Here is a 22,532-nt window from a genome sequence, read left to right on the forward strand (position 1 = left end):
CTCGTTCATCAGATTGCCAGATGGTGAAGCGCGATTCATCACTCCAGAGAATGCGCTTCCACTGCTCTAGAGTCCAGTGGTGGCGTGCTTTACACCACTGCATTCGACGCTTTGCATTACACTTGGTGATGTATGGATTGGCTTGGATGCAGCTGCTAAACCATGGAAACCTATTCCATGAAGTTCTCTATTCACTGTTCTTGAGCTAATCTGAAGGCCACATGAAGTTTGGAGGTCTGTAGCGATTGACTGCAGAAAGTTGGCAACCTCTGCGCATTATGTGCCTCAGCATCCGCTGACCCCGCTCCGTCATTTTACGTGGCCTACCACTTCGTGGCTTAGTTGCTGTCATTCCCAATCGCTTCCACTTTGTTATAATACCACTGACAGTTGACTGTGGAATATTTAGGAGCGAGGAAATTTCCCGACTGGACTTGTTGCACAGGTGGCATCCTATCACAGTACCCCGCTGGAATTCACTGAGCTCCTGAGAGCGACCCATTCTTTCACAAATGTTTGTAGAAACAGTCTGCATGCCTTGGTGCTTGATTTTATACACCTGTGGCCATGGAAGTGATTGGAACACCTGATTTCAATTATTTGGATGGGTGAGTGAATACTTTTGGCAATATAGTGTATTATTTCAAGCAGAGTAAGTTTATGTGTTAAAGCATGTGTGGATGGGGATCTTTTAGAATGGGTTATAGCCTTTTATGGCTCCAGGATTTCATTCTAGTTTGTGTCTCTCCTTTAACCTCATTTTATTTTATTAATTTCATGCTCATTTTTAAAGACTCAAGTATGTATCATGAACCAATGCCACATACCACAGCCTTTATAGCCTAAGCTGATTCGCAATTCCTTTCTCTATATGGGCCTTTAAAATACACATCATCTGATTATGAAACAAAAACAGTAAACTGTTGCTCTCCCATATAACTGGCCAGCATGGCTTCCTATTTAGTTATTTTAAACTTCTTTTCATGTCTGTCTTTCTGTTATTCTGTCCACCTCTCTACACATTTGTTTTTCTATGCCTGTCTCTTTGCCTGGATCCATGTTTGCACCTCCCTCTGTTTACTCCCGGTGCTCACCATCCAAACCATGATGTAGGAGAAGCCAGCGATCCACAGGGTGGAGAAGACGAAGGACAGCATGAAACAGTTCTCCCAGCGAGGTGTGGAGCAGTTGGGCACGGTGAAGTACAGCAGCAGGCACAGAGGCCAGGCCAGCAGCCACTTCAGCTTGTTACACACACCAGCTGCATACACACAGAATGTATGAGGTAAGGAAGGAAAAAAATCTTAACCTGATAAACTCAAAATTAAATTTTGATAAAGACATGATTTAATTAAAACACGCTTGATTTGATAAAAATCTTAACTGTTGCATCAGCAGCTAGCAACATCAATGAAAGATAAATAGCAAACACAGTTGTGATGAACAAAAAATAAAAACGTTCCATGTTTTGACCAAATCATTCCTCATTAACAAAACATGATAAAAACTTAAGAGCACCTTTATCTATTTGGTTATGATTTCATCAAAAATGGATTTTAAAATGCCTGCAGTTGTGTCTGAATGATGTGCTGATTAATGGAGATTGTCTCTGTGCAAGACAAACACTGTGGTGGATTGAAACACAAGAGACTGGTAGTGGAATAGACACTGAAGGAGAGAGTGTCCTGTCCTGCAATTTGGGGAAAAAAATTCTTTCACTTGTACCTCAAACAATCCAACAGCAACCATTCGAAAACTTGTATTGTAAGACGAATGTACCACATTTTCATGACCACAAATACAAAACATGAAGCTTCCACATTAAAGGAAAAGTTGAAGATTCACTTTCTTTGCAATCTCATGTCTGTACGTTGAGTACGAGGCTGGAGGCAGGAAGTTGTTATATTGCTTAGCATAAAGACTGGAAGGAGGGGGAAACAGCTAGCCTGGCTCACTCCAAAGTAAAAAAAACACTTACCAACACACCTAAAGCTAACATGCTGTACCTTGTTTGTTAAATATGTACATAAACAGAAAGGCTAAAAAGACAAACTGTGGTTTCAGCAGGAGTTACATGCTGGAACTATTCCAGTCTCTATGCTAAGCGAGGCTAACCACATCCTGACTCCAGCTCAAACGTAGATAATGACATGAGCTTCATATCAATCTTCTCATCTGAAACTTGGAAAGAAAGCATATATAAGCATTTTGTCCAAAATGCTTTCAACTACAATGACACAAAGTAGAACTATTCCTGTCAGATCCATCTCCAACTAGTACCTGGGCACTGGAAGGGTACAAAGGGTCCCTCTCCATCCTCTTCTTCCTCCTCTTCATCATTCTCGTTGTTCTCGTTGTCCTCATTCTCCGTCTCGTTGCCGGCCTCTCGCTCGTCATGATGAGCGTTTGCACCCCTCTCTGCCCCAGACAGCCCGTTTTCTATGCCCCGCCTGCTCCCTCCTTTCACTGGGACGTCAGAGTCGCCATTGGTTAAAGTCCGAGTGTTGATTAGACGCTGCCTCTGTATCATGAACACACACGGTTACAGAAACACACACATCACTGTACACCTAGGCTCTGAGTGAAGCATATTTCACTAATGGAAATTCTACCTAAAAGTCTCCCTCTACTCAAAAATGTGTTTTTTCTCTGTGCTCACCTTAAAGGTGAGCACCTACAAGCATATTCATTATGCATTTGCATATTCATGAAATCAGAATTTTTCAATTACACAGAAGGAACAGATATCATTTTAAGAACTTTTCTGTGGAATAACATATCAGACCCAAATTATTATTCAAAGCAGAGTATGTTTATGTCTTAAAACATGTCTAGAAGGGATCTTTAAATACTTCTTTCATTCGTACATTTTTACTTTGTCTCTTCATCAATTTCATAACTGTGAATTAACATTCATTAATTGGTGATTTATTAAGTGTTAACTAATCACATCATCTCGTAATAATCAAGAAGCGACTTGATCATTTGTTATTGGTGAGCAACAGGAATTCATGGTACATCCTGAATTCATTCATGCATTAAATCATTGTGACTCATGCATTAAGTATTACTTTAAGTGTATGTTTTTTACCCTTAATATAAAGTGTTAGCATTAATGTTATTAAAGTCAATTGTGATTTTGGATGGCATTTCACCCAATTCTTCTACAGAAAACCTATCTGAGTTTAGGAGGGTGATAAACTATAAGAAGGAGTGTGGCAGGAGATGCAGACTTAAGGTGGACTTTCAGGAAGTGAAGGCTGAAAGGTCTTTTTTTTTTTTATATCAATGGCTTCAACAAGCGAAATTTGAGGGTTAGGGTTTCATTTGTAAAACAGCAAATGAAACGTAGTCATTCTTCTGGACACGGCATCTTGGTCTAGTCCTTGAAAAATATAAATAACTAGTAATGCCTGGAATCCTCAGCACTGAAGCTGATTTGTCGGCTGGGGTCTGTGTGAAGCACCAGATTACCTTGTTAAAGAGTCTGTCTTTTCCCTCAAAGAAAAACACACTGCAGCCTGTTTCAAATTGAAAATGGCAGCAATCTCTTTTTCCATCAAACGTGCAGCTGTAGTGTGCCTCTGTGTGTGTCCTTACCTCGGTGATGAGCATTCGTGAAGCCATGGTGAGACGGGTTCTCGGGGAGAAATGGCTGGTGATCATGATCCTCATGCCTGCCTCAGAGAAGGACAGCTGGTGGGGGTAAGCTGACAGCAGCTCGTCCACCATCAGCACCGACGGCTTCCTGTGGTGGTTTGCTGTTGACACACGCAAAAACACACATGCACACACACATGCATGTAATCACACAATATATGTACATGTGTACTCATGACTACTAGTAGACATGTCCATGCATTCTCCACCATGTTATATATGCGCAAGAACATACAGTACATCTTAGTAGCACACAATCAAATCCTCAATGATAGAGTGGACTGAATGTATTCCACACAGCTGGCTGCCTCACATTTAATCATGCAACTCTGCAGTCAAAATGTGACGCTTAACCATTTCTTATCTCTTTAACAGGTATCACCTTGTGCCAAAAAGACATGAGTACATGGTTAGGCAGTAAAGAGTTTGTGGGGTAAGACTTGATTGATTGTTTACAGTAAAAGGCTGGTTTCGTAAAGATATGATGGGTCTATAGAGAGCTGGTTCTGCTCTAGAAGTAAGAAAACCTAATTAAAAATTCCATTGACATTTGTAGTAATGTAAATGACTAAAAATCCAGCCTTGGAACAGAGCCACAACAGTATTTTGTGTTGTTCACTCTATATGTTTGTATAAAGACAGTATTTAAAAAAAAATCTATCATAGTTGTGTATTCAGTATCTCTGTTTTTAGCTGCCTTTAACAAACCCAATTACCCAGAAGCCCTAGACCATTGTGGGTTAACATCATATCTGAGTTATCGTAAATATGAATTTCCCGCTTTTCACGTCAGCATCCAAGTTGTAATAACGACTGAGAAACTCTGAAAGTTCTGGCTTGAAACTTAAACAAACATGTTTAGCCTAGCTAAATGTTAACCAGGCTTGGCCAAGACTGTCAGCACCAAGATACAGTCACCTGCTGAGAAGAAGAGGAAAATATAACTCAATTATTGGTTTGCTAAAAATGCAATAGAGAGAAAAGGAAAGGAAAACATTTGGAGATCATGTGTAGCCTTTTTGACATTTTCCCTCCAATGTTAATTATTCCTAGATTCATCTTTTTTTCAGTAAATTGTAATTGTAACAAACATTGTATTTTTTCATTCCTCCACAGTTTTGTGCTGGGGTGAAGCACGGTTACTCAGAATACACTGAGTTGCTCCTACTTAAAGGATAGAAGGTTCAGATTTTTAGTCTCACTGTTACTGAAGAAAAAGAACCTAGATCCAGTTGTCATTAGTAACTACAGATCAATTTCAAACCTTCCCTTACTTACTTCTAGGTTGTATAAAGTTGTATATAAACATCTGGACAATTACATTTTCATCCACAGTGTATACACTGTGTTCCAGTCTGTTCAGATGTAATCACAACACTGAAACAGCCCCTATCAGAGTAACAAATGACCTTAAGATCAGCAATGATTCAAAAATACCTGTTTTAGCTATGCTTGACCTAACCGCTGTCTTTGGCATGGTTCATTATGACATTTTCTTTGACAGAAGAATTCAGTTATGAGGCCTGTTCACTGGTTTTCTTCCAACATAAAGAACAGGGGTTCCACAAGGCTCAATCCTTGGGCCACTGCTTTTTAAAATGCACATGCTTCCACTTGGCAACAATACTGGGAAACGTCATTCATATGTGGATGACAAAACTACTTCTTATAACTATTGCTCAACTATTACATTATTGGGTAAAGAAATAATGCTGGATTTGAACATGGGAAGATTTCAACATAATTTAGACTCTTATTCAGTAAGGTATTACTGCTATATAAAGTAAGGAGCTACAAGGCTTTAGAGTTGGTAAGAACTCTGGAACTTACTGTATTACTATAACATAATATACATAACATACTGACAATAGGAAGAATCCCTGTTAGACAAAAATTGTACCTTTCTTCAGTAGAACAGCAGTAGCATCACAGCCATCGTCGAGTTCAGCATTATTGGCTGCTCCGTTCCTCAAACTGGGCGAATTCTTCTTCCGCCTCTCCAGAAAACGAACCACATAGGAGTTCAACCTGGAAGACACGTCAGGTAAATTCAGGTCCAACACTTGAGAATTGCCCCCGTGACTGGTTTTCTCAATCAGGAACCTTCCATCCTTTAAAAAAGCCAGTTGTTTTAACTCTGTTACATTGTCACACTTACTTCATGATCAAAATGTAGACGAAATACATCAGAATCAATGTGAGAGCTTCCCACCTGGAAAACACAGTGCAGATCAATCAACTATGTGAATTACTTTGTGAATTGTAATTTACAGTTGTAAGTGAAAGTACTGATTGTCTTGTACTGATTGTTAAGCAATCAATACTTCTATAAATTAGACTTACCAAACCACTTTTTCATCATATATGAACTGTAATATGGAAGAGAAAAATTAGAGAAGTAAAAATCATGGACTTGAATATGTCATCAGTATGGACTAGGATGACCATTTTTACAGCGTGTGTGATATCAAGCCGTTTCTTACCACTATAAGAGCAGAGATAGACAGGGTGTAGTAGACAGAGTCTCTGAGCAGAGGCCAGCAGGACAGACGAATTGTCTGGGAGACAGACAGACAGGGAGAAGGAGTGAGACAGTAATAAAACTTGTAGACACTGAACTACATTTTTTGTCCTGTTGGGTAACACATCCCGCAAGGTACTCACTACTGTGCACTACTAACAAGATAAACCAGGCTCTCTCTGTGTGTGTGTGTGTGTGTGTGAGTGTGTGAGAGTCTTATGTAATATGCAATTTAAATTGGAAAAAAAATCTTTCAAGTATGTTTCTCCTTTCCTTGTGGGATTACAGCGGTGAACGGGACAGATAGCATTTTCTGACTCACACACTTCTGCTGCAAAATAAATGGAGTTATGTAGAAAGAGAGTGTAGTTTCCATCCAAGGTTTTTGATGTGAACTGTAATGTATCAACTTGAGCACACTGCTAAAAATGTTCAGTTGCTTGAGGCAGAGAATTAAAAAAACAAATCTTTTTTTTAAAGAATAAATACTGCCACAGGCTTGAGAGAGACAGGTCTGGTCTTTGTCTGGCTATTTGTTGGTTTACTTTCATTGTTCTCATGGACACATGTTGGTTTACTTTTATTGTTCTCATGGACACATATTTAATAATGGGTTTTTTTGGTTTTTTTGTACTGTACCTGTACGGCAAATATCCCACACACTCCAATAATGCAGAGGATGTTGAAGACGGCCGAGCCCACGATGGTGCCGACCCCGACATCCCCTTTAGTGATGAACACTCCTGCACAGCACACACAAAAACACTGGTTACTGCACAGGACAAGCTATCAGCTCACATTTTAGGGATGAATCCTATTTGTTTTGGGTTTTTTTGATTGTATTGAGATGGTTCTGTGGTGTGAGTACCAAAGTGCTGTATTTGCACTGCTTATTGTAACAGAATAATAATTTAGTTACGATTAATAATAACAATATTTTTCAATTTCAGCAAATCTACACATTTTATTTTATTTTTTTTAATTTGGCTAAAAAATGACAGATATATAAACATAGAATATTCATTGAATAAGCCTAATGCCGTTCACAGTATCATAATAGCCCAAGTCAGTGCTTCTCAACCTGGGGATCCACAAGATCCCGCAAAAACATCTGGTCATCAGATTAAAGGAATAGAAAAGAAAATATCTGTTACAGAAATATACTAAAAATCCTTCAAATAAGGTGGAACTGCTCACAACTCATGTTCACATGAGTTGTTCACACTATAATGAAAAGTCATAAGCAGACACTGTATCATTTTGATAAGCCAAAATGTTAGGGACCAAAATATTGTATATACACAAACCACAAACAATGAATAACAATTATTAGGTTCTACTAAATTTAATGAGGTTAACATATGTCATTTCTGCTGCAGGAGCTGCTTGAGACTATGATGTAGCACAAAAATTAAATGGAAAAAATATAAAAAATGCACAAAACAATTTGCACCATGTGGTACACTGTCAGCCTTTCTCTTCTTTTCTATATTTCTCCAATCTTAAGTGGAGGTCTAATACAAGTAAAAGACAGTTATTAATGTTAACTGTTAAACATGAGTCTTGCAACTTTGCTGCTATAGATATGTTACTGTGAGCTATAAGCATATGATGTGTATACGCATGCATGTAGTCACACACATGCACATCATACACATGCATACAAATGTATGGCTACGTGTGTGTGTGTGTGTTATTCTTACCAATGACAGAAGTGAACAGTTCAGGAGCTGAACTGCCTGCTGCCATGAAAGTCGCTCCTGCAACATCCTCACTCAGATGAAGACGCTGATGTTAAGAGAGTCACAGAAAGAGACACAAAAAGGAATGAACGAATGAAAGAAAAGCATTTTCTGAACAGAAATGCATCTCAAAGCATTACTAAGAGAGTTCTTGTGTGGTGACGTAAGCTCAGGGGAAGTGCAATAATAACTTGCAGTGCTCTCTTACCTCACATATCTTGTCTAGTGAGGGGACAAAGTAGTCGTCACACACCAAGGCCAAGGCATAGAACATGTAGACTGCCTGCAGGGGCCAAAACACACACACAAACACACACACAGGTGAGGAACAACACACACATGGCCAGGACACATGCTGAAAAAACATTGGGTATTAAAGCTCCATTTTTCTCTGTTTATAGTGGAATCACAGCTAAAGCCATCATTCATCTGATAAAAACTTACTTTACTAGTGTCTTACACTTAAAAGTGAAACTCAATAATTATTTTAGCTTTCTGTAATACAGACTTGTCCAGATGAGTGCTGAAAGAATTGACTTGAAGGATACAGCAGAGAAGATGCTGAGGAGGTCTGTCTGATCAAACTGTCCGGTCAATATTCAAGCATGTCGCAGAGTGCAAGCCAAGTGTCTCATCTACTGGCCAATGCAGGGAGTGGTGAGTTATTCCAAATTCACACTTGAAGCAACACAAAACTGACTGGATGCAACCATGTCATTTACTGTAAAAGTAAGCCTAGTAGAAGAATGTATTAGTGGACTTGACTTTAGCTACATGACTGTTTATTTTGGTTTAGAGTGTGAATTAGTTCTTAATCCCTTCAGCAGCAGCAGCAGCTGTGGTGCTGAAAGGACAGCAACTGCAGGCTGAATAACATGTCTGTTCAACAGACGAGGTAACAGGGCAGAGCAGGGCAGTACGTAATCTTTCAGTATTGGCTATATAAATTAGATTTACTGCTGCACTCTGGGCATGCAGGCTGTCAAAAATACATGAATGTGCTTTGTTAAATCCTTGAAAAAACACAGCATTGTGAGCAAGTGAACTATGGAGGTATATGAACAAATACATGGCAGCCAGCAGTTTCAATCACTGGTGTCCATGAAAAAAAAACACTATAAGACAGTCTGTAAAGCAGGACATATTTTGTTTATTTGAGGCTTGTTCAGTTGTACAATTAATTAATGTATTGTCTTGACTAATTTTACACCTACAGTAAACTGGGTGTAGGCTGTATTATGGAACATTTCCTGACTACGACTGATGGCTGGCATGTGGCCTTAGACCCATATAGTATAGAAAAATAATGCACTCTGCAGAGCCTATTGATCTCATGTGTCTCAGCAACAAGAAAAGTGCTCAGACACTGTTGCTTTGTCTTTTAACTTCCTGTCTACACCAGAAGTGTGAATGTGCTGTGTTGTGTAGGTTGAATTTTGCTGCTTGTGATCAACTTGTACCTACATTTCAGCAAATATCTGAGCAATTTGACAATAGAACGTACAATGTGAAGGACTGCCATAGCTGGAAGAAAATAAGACTTCTTCTATACCAGTCTTACAAACATTGAGTGTTAATTACATAATTTCTCCCACACATATCAGCTGCTCTGATGTGACTGAGCTGACTGGACAGAATGTGTTGGTATTTTGTGTTTATAACAATATGATATCATAATAGAAGTTGTCTAAGTGTAAGTGTCGCTGTTCAAAATGTGCTAATACAATATTTCTTCATCCCTAATGCAGTGCACAGTGCAGACATTGAGCTACTGCTGCAACACAAAGTAAGCTAGCTGGGCCAGCTGTAAACTAATGTTAAATATCTGCAAATATTGTCCTTTTAATCTGAGGTGTTATCTGTGGCAGTATCTGGTCACATGACCTCCTCAAATAAGTTGATGTGACTTTTGTCTCATATAGCCAAGAATAGCAACCGTAAGATAAGAGACATAACAGGAAATGGAACAAAAAAACTGGCAGGTAGCAAGTGGAATAATCAACTCCAAACCATGCAGTTAAAAATAGAGAGAAAGAAAAAAAAGGAGTAGGGAAGTGCATATATAATATAATTATATTTATTATACTATGATTATACAGCTTGCCATGGATTATCTCTACTATCCCGTCCCTAAAAGAAAGTAGAAATTTTAGGTAATTTCAATGGCTAGATACAGGGATTACACTTTGCTTTGCATGTATAAAAAAGGGAAAAACTTTTAGATGGTTGTGCATAGATGTCCATCAGATGGACTTCTCTTAAGAGACAGTTTGGCTCGACATATTTGTTGATATGTAAATATAAAAGGGGTATTCCTTCTTCAGAATGGCTTAAAAATGAACTTTTTGTTACTATTTACATTATCTGTTGAAGTGACATGGATTGTATACTGAGGATAAATAAACAGATTAGGGCTCCACAAAGATGAAAGTAGTGTTATTATAATTCAGGTTACAAAATCACATAATCGCTGTTTGGCCTGTAGAGCAGGTTTGATGTCTGAATCCTCAGACAGTCAGTCAGTGTGTCCTCACATCACACATAAGCCTCTGCTCAACATCTGCCAAACACGTCCACATTACGCCACACTGGCAGTCAGCTCACTGGGAAGTTACACTTTAGTGTAGTCTATGTGTGTGTGTGTGTGTGTGTGTGTGTGTGTGTGTGTGTGTGTGTGTTAGTTTAGGGCTATATTCTAAATTCTCAAATTTCTGCTGCTATGTGCCTAAACTACAGAGAGAACCAGGCATTTATTTGAAACACATTACATATCAATTATATTAAATAGTCTAATAAACTATAGACTATTAAAAAGTCAGAATTTAAGGGTGCAGTGTGTAGAATTTAGTGGCATCTAGCTTAAGTTTGTTGCAATGTGCACCTTCACCACTAGATGCCACTAAATCCTACACACTGCACCTTTAAAATAATTGAAGACAAAGATATGTGATAGATGCACGTTGAGGAAAAATAAACAGACAACTTAATCTTGCGATATACACAATTATTTTCCTTTATTAGTCTTAATTTGCAGTTGTTTTTAAACATTTTTACATATGAACTTAAGAGGTTAGCTCAGACAGCCAATCAGGTATCAGTTTCCATCTTGTGATGTGACAAAACCTATGTGCAAAGGGTTTCACTTCCTTTTGAGCCACAGCAAGAAGTGAATTTAAGAACCCTACTATGGCAAAGGCATGACCCACCCCACTCTGCCTCTAATTGGCTTGGCCTGACGATAAATAGATAAATAATAATAATAATTATAAATAAATATAAAAGAAAAAAACAAACAAGAATAACGAATAAATATATCCTGTTAACTAAAGAACCAAATGAGTGAAACATTTCTATTTGTGGCCTTTCTAGTGATCAAGTGTACTGTAAATAAATGGACTGCATTTAAAAGAAATTATTACAGCTTAAAAATTTTGAGCAAATTTGCCAAAGACAGCGGAAAAAGCAAAAACTTCCTGTTCTTCCAGCGAGGGCTACGTGAGAAACGTTATTGTCAAGCCAAGCCAATCACAGGTCAGGTTTTTGGACCTACCTACAGTTTGAGCCAGGATACTGTTGGATGGTTGATGGCGAGCTACAACCCAATGGAGCGGAGTGATAAACTCAGTTGCATGCAGAAGATTAAAACCCAGGACTTCAAGGATTTTGTCTCTACACACATATGACCAACGCATTCTACAGTGTGTTAGGACGAACCATTATCACTTCCACAGTGGTACAAACAGAACTATCAGCTAGTTCTGGATGATATGTGTTGGACGCAAGGATTGAGTTCACATCAGTGACTGAAGGAAGTTGGGATCTAATTGAATTTTGAATCTAAAGACTTATTGGTAAATTAGAATTTTGTGTATTTTTTAATTTAACTTTTCATTAAGAGGAAGAGTTGTTCTTCCAAAAGGAGATATTGTGTCAGAGTGTTGATTCCAGTGTATTGTTTGCTCCATCCTGGCTCCGTAATCTATTTTAGTATCTTCTGATTTTCTGCTCCATAGTAAATATCACCCCTAGTATATTCACCACAGCCTTTATTATATGTTATAACTTTTAGTAAAAATGGTTACACACCAGACTTAATTCTCCTGTTTATGAGTATATTTTGTCATATTTGACTAAGATGCACAATGTACATTTCCACAGCATTATTATACAACTACACACTTGTGTCATAGTACCACTCTGCTGCTCTGACTTTCTCTTTTTAACAGAAGTGCTGTTTTCACTCATTAATAAACTCCAGTCACTTCTACTTTGCTGTTTTTTTGTTTTTTTGTGAGACTGGTTCCTACCATTAATTTCAATCTCTTTTTACGCAGTTTTTTTTTTTTAACTACTGTTAAGTTACTATCAATGATTCTCACCACTTCTGTAATGTAATGTAAAAAACATTGTTGAGTTTCATTATTGGTAGCATAACAGTGATTGAAAAAACAGCACAGAAGAGTTTGAAATTAATTTGTGAATGAAAACAACATTTCTGCCGTCCTTTATTCACCACCAGCCTTTATTTATTCCTATCATTTGAATACTGGATTTTATTTGAGAATTTATACTATTTTTGAATTTCAATTGTATATTGGCTGCTGGTCATGGCTGGATTAACCTGTTAAGGGGGCCCTGGGGCAAAACATGTGCTGTTGGGCCCCAAATGACACCCCCCCAGCCCCTAACTACTGCCCTCTGTGCAATGTGTATGTTATCTGATTGCAACCTATAATCCACTGCTGGAATAATACTTCAATTGTGTTAGTTTGTTATATTTTGCAACTTTATTTAGGAATATTCACCACGTGAGAATAATATAAACTGAAATAATAAAGCTGAAAAACTAGATTTTGACACAGGTTCCCTCCACCAATTGACATGCAGTGAATGTGGGACTTTTGGGGCCCCCTGGGGTCTGGGGCCCTGGGACAGTCGCTGGTTAAGATTAGTAACATCTTAGTGTTAGCTTTAGTGTTACTGAATGCATCTCACAAATATAGCTAAATCACACTGTATGCACTGTATATATGCTATATATAGTGTTCAGTATATGGTTTTATTTAAATCAGAGCAGTCTGCACAGTGATTTGCTGCTGCATAAAAAGCCTTAAAGACATATCTCAGCACTGATAAAGCCCTGGTAGGAGGAAATATCAGCAGTAATTATTATTCATCAGTTGGCATTTTTTGAATCATTTTTCAAACTGTGTATTATTAAAGGCCTTTTTCTGCAATCTCAGCTTCCCTGTTTCCTTCTCAGAGGCCTTTTACAGTGTATCCAATGTTGTATCGTTGATTTAAACCTCCACAAAGAAGAGAGCAAAAGCTACTTTGGAAATGCAGTGACTATATCAAACCTGAGCACCCTGTACTAAGTGTGTATATGCAGTAGTGCAGGTGACACTCACACAGAGGACATGCAGACCCACTGCTCCATCAATGCGCTCCTGGTTGGTGAAGTAATCCCTGGGGAACTCATGGATTGCTGCAGGGAAAAAAAACAAACAAACACACACATGCTCAAACACTGAAAGGAGAAAAAAAAAAAGAAATAAATATGAACTGCAGGTGAAGGAAGATATCCTGAGGGACTCATGTGGAATGTCTCATCAACCAAACAACCACAAATAAATAAACAAATAAATAAAATCAAGGTGACGAGCAGATACGAGTCAAATGGACGACTGAGCTCAAGTGAACTTAATATCCAGTGAGGAGGAGGAGAAATAGAAGCAGAACAATGAATTCAAATAAAACTGTGTGTGGGAATCTGAGGATATAAACACTGAGGAACAGAAGTCATGTCTCATTTTTCATGATCTGTTTCATCTCTTTCATGAGCTCCTTTTGCCTGTTAGCAATCTGTCAAAAATCTCTAAATGCCAATTATGACAAAACATTCCCCGGGCAAGTGAAAGACAAAGAAAAAGAATAAGAAGCGGATGTACCTCAATAAACACAGATTTAGTTTGTTTTCCTTTTTAAAATAACTTAACATTTGTGTCTGATTATTTACTGTGTCTGGTTATTTTGGCTATTATAGACCGATGGTTATACATATTAGCTAGAGCCCTAATATATCAAGCAAGGGAGGGCTTCAAGTTATATAAAAAGTTCCATCACCTGTATTCAAGTATTTTATTAGCTTTTGCAATAGATACAAAAACATAATTCAACATAAGACGAAATTGTTAATTCATATCGATGAAGAACAGGTAACAGAATGAAACCAAAACAGATCTGGGAACATGTGGGTAGCTATAACAAGTATAACAAGACAGACCAATAGGCTTTCAGGAAAATCAGGCTTTGTCCAACTCTTCCAGTGGTAGAGAATAGTCCCATAAAAAACACCATAAAGCCTTCTAGTGTAAGTCCAGATTCTAGTCTGGGTAGACCTGGTGGGGGAATTCTGGCATCAATGGTTTATGGAACCACTCTCCAATACTTTTTTTATACTTCCAGCAGTTAATTATCGTCTACAAGAACCATTTTGTGAAGTTGAACTGATGTATGATAATACCTATGTATCATTGTGTAGTAAAGTTGCCCACTGCATCTCTACCTGACCAGCCCACATCCTGTCATCTGTATCTGAATGTCAGTACAAGTTCAGACGCTTCATTCACACCGACTATCTGCTTTCTTTGGTCAAACAGCATAATTTTACTTTGTTGGGTTTTTTTCTGTTCACAATTACAACAGAAGCAAGGCTTCAAAACAGCAGCTGTCACTCAGTACAAAGAACAAATCCAATTCAAGTCTGTGTACACTCTGATTTTATTATAGTCATAGATAGTGCCTCCAAAATTTCCTCCCAAACTCAACAAGGGTTGGGCTGGTCGAGTGTGAGTCTAAGATCACACTCATTTGTTGCCCTGAAAGCGAGGATGTAGCACAAACACATGCAAAATGGACACACTAAGCAAAAAGTCTGATTGTTCTAGATGGAACCAGATGACTTGTCCACTAATGTACTGAGACCTGAGAGTTCCAGGATTTGGAAGTTTCAAAATCATTTGTAAACTATTAACAACTTATTAACATAATTAGTTGTTAATAGTTTAGTCAGCAATGATTGTGATAATCAATTACTTATTTCAGTCACTTATAGAAATATAAATAAATAATAATAGACAAGAATCAATGCTATCTATTTACAGTTACCAGCGTCTTAAATAATAGTATTTTATTCTTTTTTGTTTTACAGCATTGTAAATTGAATATATTTGGGTTTTGTGCTGTTGTTCTGACATTTTATCGACAAAATAATCAATCAATGAATGAAGACAATAATCTGCAAATGAATCAATGATAAAAATAATCATTAGTTGCAGACCTACTTATCTGTCTCTATTCTATTCTAAGCAGCCTTTAGGTCTGTAGTGTAGCAGCATGTTCAGAACAGTCAGCATGCAGAGCGTTTTTTGAGCGTGCTGTTAAAGTGTAATATAGAGAGCTGAAGTAAAACCAGAGCTTGTGGGTTCTGTTCCACAAGTAAGAAAACCTCATTCAGAACCCCATTTACATGTGTAAAAACACAAATAACTGATAATCCAGTCTTGGAACAGAACCTTCCTTTGTCATGTTGTCTAGTTTTTACAAGGACAATAATTGAAAAAAAAAAAATTCAATGATTATTCAATGTTCCTTAAAACAACCCCTATTTCTCATAAGCGAGGGGTCACTGTTAGTTCAGACATGTGTGATAACAGCAGAGGAGCAATCAGTGTCGTTTTTAGACAGCAGACAAACAGTTTAAGTGTTGACTTAAAGCGAATATTGGCGATATCCGAATAACGGATACAGGCGAAACCAAGTTACGATGACAACTCTTGTTTAACTTTGTTAAAATCACAAAGGTTTCAACCTCTAAAAGCAAGTACTGTAGTAGTAATCTCCAGTCAACTCATTTTGTCAGAGGAAAGCTGAATGAGAGATCGCCTCCAGTTACAGAAGCTACGTCAGGATTTTGGCACTCTCATCTCTCACGCGGCATTGAATAAAAAAAAGTGAAGGCACAACTGCGAATGGTGATGAAACAGCTCCAGTGTTCAACCTTTTTGAAGAGATGAATTGACAGTGTCATTCCAGGGTCACAGCTATTGAATCACATCACAGTTGTCTTGCAGAAGCAGCAAAATCTGCATTTTCATGCACATATTTGGAGTCAGTGAAGTTCTGGTACCAAAAACCTGAACCACAGTAGGCAATGTCCCAGAGTTGAAATGAAACGCTCCACATGTACTCAGCGTGAAGCCGATCTCAGTGAAATATCACTTTGACACGACTCTGTCCCTCCATCTTTGACCTGACAGAGGTGACACCATGAATCCATCACTGCCCCACAGCAGCAGCCAATCACAACATGCCAAAATATGCTGCATACTCATTCACAGCCATCATGTGCATTTCCTGTTGCATATGAGTCTGCACACGAGCGGCCGGGCTAAAAATAGCTTCAGTCCGTCGTGACCATGTGTGTGTGTGTGTGTGTGTGTGTTTGTGTGTATTTGGGATTTGCTTGGCTTGCTCTGTGTGTGTACTATCTGTGTGCTGTATGCTTCTTTGCTGTGTGTGTGTGTGTGTGTTTGTGCGAGCGCTTGTGTAATGTGAAGGCAACCCAATGTGCAGTGACATTCTCTCTCTCAACAGCCGAGAGCCTGTGAGTCAGGCGGCTTCAGCTTCAGCCTGCCCTGTGTGGCCCAAACACAACACTGGCCTGTCTGCTCATAGGAACTGACAGGAGCACAGAGAGAGAGAGAGGAGAGAGAGAGAGAAAGAGAGAAAGAGAGAAGGAGAAAGAGAGTGTGTGAAAAAGAGAGAGAGAGAGAGAGTGACAGGGTGCAAAAACAAAAGAAAAGGACAAAATGAAGAATGATGTGGAGCTTCCATTGAAAAAAATGATGAAAAAAAGAGCCTAAGTGTGAACAGAAAGGGAAAGTTAGAGTAATGAAAAAAGACATTTTCTTCTTATTCTATGTCCATGCAGTAATGTAAACTCTCTACAGACTAATAACAGCGATCATGTTCTCAGTCTCTGGAGAGTAGTTCTGTGGAAGGTAGATGCCACTGCACATGCTTGGTTCAGTTGACAGAGCTTCGTTAGCTTGTTTGCTACATATCACAACATCTTGACTTTGTACATGTAGCACAACAAAGCTAGCGCATTGGCGTCTGCCATACACAGAACTACTCTCCAGAGACTGAAAACATGATGGCTATTATTAGACTTTGGAACTTTTTCTAATCAAACTACCATGACTGTAATCTTTGTGGTGAGAGAACATGTCACCCAGTGCAGCGTTGTGGCTCACTGATGTGTTTTTAATAGTTTTTGGACAACAATGGAGATCTATGGCACAAAGGAATATCAGGCTTTTGATACACACACACACACAGTGAGATCATTGTTTGTTTGGCTTTGCACATGAGATTTTTGTTGACAATAAGAAGAATATAGAACATTGCCAGCTTTATCCTTTAAGAGTGAGATGAGAAGATGGATATCAATCATATCTGTGTGTTAATAACAGGGCTGGAGTCAGGATGTGGTGAGTTAAGATCACCAGAAAGACTGGAAGCTGAGGGAAACAGTTAGCCTGGCCTGGTGCCTACCAACACCTGTAAAGATCACTAATGAATGATTTGTTCTGTACACAAACAGGTATGTTAAAGAAAAATAAGTGATATGTTTTAGTTTTCTTAACCATACCTCACTCGTGTTATAAAATGCTCATACGAGGCCTTTTTTGAACTGTCATGTTTATGACTTTGTAACTGGATAAGAGCATCATCTGAACACCTCAGATGTCAAATACAGAGTCACACAGTTAGCAAGAAGTGCTTATCAACTCTGTTGGTAAAAATCTGTCAGAAAACAGCTTCGGTGTCGTTGCCAGGCCATTTCCAGCACTGGAATGTGTTTCCCACTGAACCGTCACAGCCAAGACAGCCTGTGCCAAGAGTAGTGCAACATACACACACACACACACACACACACACACACACACACACACACGTACACGATATGGACAAAAACAGAGAAGCACAGCACACTGCCGCCTGTGAAACATGCAGGGAAGAAAACAATTAAGTTCAATCTCTGTATCATCTCACATCTGACACTTATTGTGTGCATATTCCTACACACATTTACAATTATACCAACACAAATACACACACACATACACACACCACACACACAAGGCTCCATACATACTGATGAGACAACGCTTTAACCAATCCCGCAGCCCTGAAATAACAACAACAGTCTCAGCCCGCTGGCGTGACTGGTCCTTTTGGAGCATCAATGAGAAGTCTTTGTGTTTTCAATTCACAGATTAGAGGCTCACTGAACCTGGCCAACGTAGGCATGGACACAGGCCAACTCTATTTATACCCGAGATGTGTGTTTGTGTGTCCGTATGTGTGTGCATGTGTGTGTGTGTGTGTGTGTGTCACAGGCCATCGCCACAAAGCTGTCCTTTCTCTTTCCTTTAACCTCAACCTGGCACTGACACAGACGCTTCCTGAGGGGAGGACAGGCAACATACCATGAAATATCTACTATTCAAACACACACACACACACACACACACACACACACACACACACACACGTGCGTGTGCATGTAAGGTTGTGTAGTTCTGTTGGAGGAGCCAAGTTTATAGTTGCTTTTTAAGCAGAGTGCTTAAAACATCCCAAAACCTTGTGCCAAACCAGAAATTCTGACATATTTTCAATTTGTCACATGGAATTTCACATGGATTAAAGCCTGATGCAGTCAGTCAAGAGTGTGAAATTCCACTTTCATATACAAAATTGTGCAGCACATCCCAAGTCTGTTTAAGTTGTGGTTAGTTTGGAGGCACATGACACATCACATGACCTGGATTGATGATCTAGAATTGAAAAAAACTGAAAGACTTTGACTTTAACACAATGACTCTCAACTTCACTTAGACTTTAGCCTTGGAATGATTTTATATTTATATTGATTTTATAGTTAAAAAAAAAAGGGGTTGAAACTTTAAAAAACTTTTTTATTTTCCTGATAACACATAACCTTTGAATCAGTCTGACAGCAGCCAATCGTGTTGCGTGAGCAGGGAGGTAAAATGTGTCAGACAGACAACAGATGATTCCTCAGATTATCACATTCTGATGAAGAGACTCTGCCATCAACTAAACATTTGGCAGAGAATTTACAAATGACCGTCACTGTGATGTCACAGGAGTAACACACCACCTGATCACTTTACTTTGAAAGTAATAAAATCTTAAAAATCATTTCTATATTATTTAAACTATACTAACTAACTGAGTGCTACTAACTGAGATTTTGCGGGTGAAATGGAAGAGGAATGGGTTGGAAATATATACAAATATATAAAATACAAGACAAAGGGAAAACAATGTACAGTAAGTTATTTTTCAGAGCATTTTACCTTGATGTTTCCTTCAGTGCTCTCCTATATTCCTGACTGTTAATGACTTATAGCAGCTCCAGCCCACTGCTACACGATTGCAGCAGCCAATTATGAACGTATTAAGTCAGCCTGTCAGTTTCCAGCAACAATCAAATCAAAGGAGTTTTACCAGAAATCTCCCACATTGATTTTTCATAACTAATTCAATCACTGATCTTTTTGTTGAGCTGACAGCATCAGAATATTTAACTCATATTTCCTCACATATAGGCTTCCTCCTGTGGAAACATGCGCTTGCAATTCCAAAAGTGTCTTCTCTTCAAACAATATTCAAAGTTCAGCAGGAAGAAGGACTTTCTTTTGTGCAGCATTTCTGTCCAGACATGTGTCTGGCTGACTTGCAAAACAATGACATTTCTCACCTTTGTAAAGAAGAAAGTCAGGAGTTTTTCAGATTTTATATTAGTGAGATGCAACAAAGGTCCACAGCTAAACCTGAACCGAGGAAATTGTGGTTCATGGTCAATATCACATGCAGTACATGCATGCAGTAGTTATGTGTACACAGATTTGAATCTTTTGTAGGCAAGGAGTTCTCAGCCAATGACAAGTACAACTTACAGAATGTGAAATCATTCTGAAAAAGCTATAAATAAAATCAATAATGCTCTTTGATATGAGGAAAATCTTAAGCATTGTAGTTTTAAACCTGGAGACAAGCTTCTTTCTTTAACCTCTGACCCTCTTGTAGTTTTGATATCATCTGTGCATCACATGTTTGATACAGGATTTATGCTACTGCTGCCCTCTGCCACTCTGGTTGAAAGCTTCTGCTAAGTGCTTAAAATATAAATGTACGTTGTCAAAATGCTTCTTCCTCATGTCAAACAGAATCAGTCACATATGAGCATCCTTCATGATTGAGGATTAGTACACAGTGGCTGATAGCTGAAGCAGCCTGGCATCAGTGCTGCAATGACGTCACCCTCTCGTACTGCACTAATCTTGTTAAATATTCTGTGAAAAACTGCATGTCAAACAGTGAGTGAGACAAAAGCATTGCATAATCTCCGGATTTAGAAGAAGAGATAAAAAAAAAAAAATCAATATGATTTACAGTAGCTGCTGCATTAAAGCTGTTTCTGGAAATGTATAATCGGAGTTAGGGGGTATTTGGTTGGGTTAAGTGCAGTCTGCAGCCTCTCTGAGGGGCTTTTTACAGTATGGGATGAAGGGAGCAGAAAGTAAAAAGGGATAGACAGACTGTTGTTAGTCAGTATTAGAGAGGATGAATCCTTGGTGGCCTCAGCTGAATGTTTGGAGAGGCCCGGGACAATGACTGGATTTGAAGCTTTCATATTTCTAAATGAATGAAGAAGAACGTGTTTGAAAAATTGTTTCTGCCTCTCAAAAAGAGGCAACTGCATATAAACTCAATGCGAAAAGATGCCAATATGTTGTAGGCAGCTCAAACTGAGGCAGACACTTTCACGCAGGTTGAAAATGTTCATACGGAGATGAGATGAAAAAAGAGAGGAGTCTGTTGTTTTTTTATGGAACTGGAGCTAAACATCACATGGTTTTGTTAGATGTGAGCAGTCCTGGGCGATGAATCCTTCCCTCAAAGCAGTTCCCTTAGCCGAGCTCACAGGCAGTTAAATACTCCTCAGCTGCAGGGATGTGTTAAAGCTTAAGATCATCTAATTGAAGATGTGAATGGAAGCACGGGATTAATCACACTATCTAACCCAATCCTCTTCTTCTTCTACTTCTGTGGGAGCATGTGTGTACATGCGCAGATCTTCACACCATTTTTTCCATTTTTGACACATATGACCTTTAAATGACTTCTGACTCATTATTCTGTGACACACTATCTCCAGATATAAAAAGGTTAAAATGGGTAATAAAAGCAAAATAAAAGTACCATGAAAGGCACCTGATCAATGACTTTATGTCTGACCCCACTGCAAAAAAAATTTTCAACAATTTTCAGCTCTGGAGACCTCAATCTCTGAAATAGCCTCTTTAAAGATCCCCTCCAGACATGTTTTAACATCTAGGATGAGTTTTCCACTAAAAAAAAGTTACTTCATTAAAATCCTTAAAATTACATCTCCTCCTTCTCCCTCATTAAAAAAAAAAACAAAAGTCCATTCTCAGTGTATGTGCACTGGTGGCTTACAATTTTCCACATCACACTTGTGTACGTTGTATACTGGACCACGACTGGCTCCAAACTGGTTGTGATGTCACAAATCATCACAACCAGGTACATGTGTTATACTTAGATTTAAGGTGGGCAAAAATAAACTGAAGATAAACTTGACTTGAAGGTGAAAACAAATTCTGCACATACATCATTCTGCACAGTGAAGCTCAAACAATAAGCAAAACACATTTGTGAGTGGAGGTGATGCTGAGGAGGGACACCGGTTGAAAATGAATCTTTTGGCAGATTTGCAGTGATGTTAGTTATGTGCATTGTCCTTGTAAAAAAAAAAAAAAAAAAAAGGATTAAATCACTGCTTTAATTTTAGTTACTTCTACAGTTCAAGGAAGAAAAGTCTTATCTGGTGAAGGGTGCACCAACTACCCAACAGACACACAGGCGGTCAAATCCCTGAGCTGTGTGAGATCAATGTGGATTGACCTGAACGGAGACGGACGGCTCGTCACTCCAGGGGCAAAGAAACAACAGTCGACCCCCTCCACCCCCACCCCTACCCCCACCCCATGCCGCCGCCACCCCCAACACTTACGTAATACCACAAGCATTACATAAGAGCTCTGCAGCTCCAATAGAGTCACACCGAAAGAGAGAGAATCCTCCAAATCCTATATATCATGTGATCTATGAGGATGGCCGCTCGCTGTGTTTTAAGAGCAGCAGAAAAGACGCCGCTTTATGCAGATGACAGATGGCTTTTTCCTCCGTCTATGACAAAGCACGCTTTAGCATCTGTTGTGATGAAGAGATGCACACGCACACGCGCACACATGGAGAAACAAACAACAGCTACTACAGCCCTGCTGTCACATGAAGACCATGCAACATTGATTTTTCTGTTTTGTTTATAACATTATGTGCTTGTATTTTTGAGAATTTTACACCTTTTGTACAATATATATATATAATTTTACACGACACACAAGATGAAAGGTTGATGATTG

The 22,532-nt window shown here is 38.8% G+C and overlaps 1 protein-coding gene across 1 annotated transcript in view; it reads right to left on the reverse strand.

Annotated features, from left to right (window-relative positions):
• The window catches only part of slc24a3 (solute carrier family 24 member 3), a 124,606-nt gene that overhangs the window by 9,290 nt on the left and 92,784 nt on the right, over positions 1 to 22,532 (reverse strand). The window contains exons 4-14 of the mRNA XM_044373136.1: positions 13,335 to 13,411; positions 8,132 to 8,206; positions 7,885 to 7,969; positions 6,821 to 6,924; positions 6,144 to 6,218; positions 6,004 to 6,029; positions 5,819 to 5,872; positions 5,561 to 5,688; positions 3,601 to 3,761; positions 2,281 to 2,521; positions 1,095 to 1,261 (exon numbers count right to left, since the gene is read on the reverse strand). Of these exons, the coding sequence (XP_044229071.1) occupies positions 1,095 to 1,261; positions 2,281 to 2,521; positions 3,601 to 3,761; positions 5,561 to 5,688; positions 5,819 to 5,872; positions 6,004 to 6,029; positions 6,144 to 6,218; positions 6,821 to 6,924; positions 7,885 to 7,969; positions 8,132 to 8,206; positions 13,335 to 13,411 (1,193 nt within the window). The remainder of the gene's footprint in view (positions 1 to 1,094; positions 1,262 to 2,280; positions 2,522 to 3,600; positions 3,762 to 5,560; positions 5,689 to 5,818; positions 5,873 to 6,003; positions 6,030 to 6,143; positions 6,219 to 6,820; positions 6,925 to 7,884; positions 7,970 to 8,131; positions 8,207 to 13,334; positions 13,412 to 22,532) is intronic.

The sequence above is a fragment of the Thunnus albacares genome, chromosome 14 (genome assembly GCF_914725855.1).
Source record: "Thunnus albacares chromosome 14, fThuAlb1.1, whole genome shotgun sequence".
Taxonomy (NCBI): Eukaryota; Metazoa; Chordata; class Actinopteri; order Scombriformes; family Scombridae; genus Thunnus; species Thunnus albacares.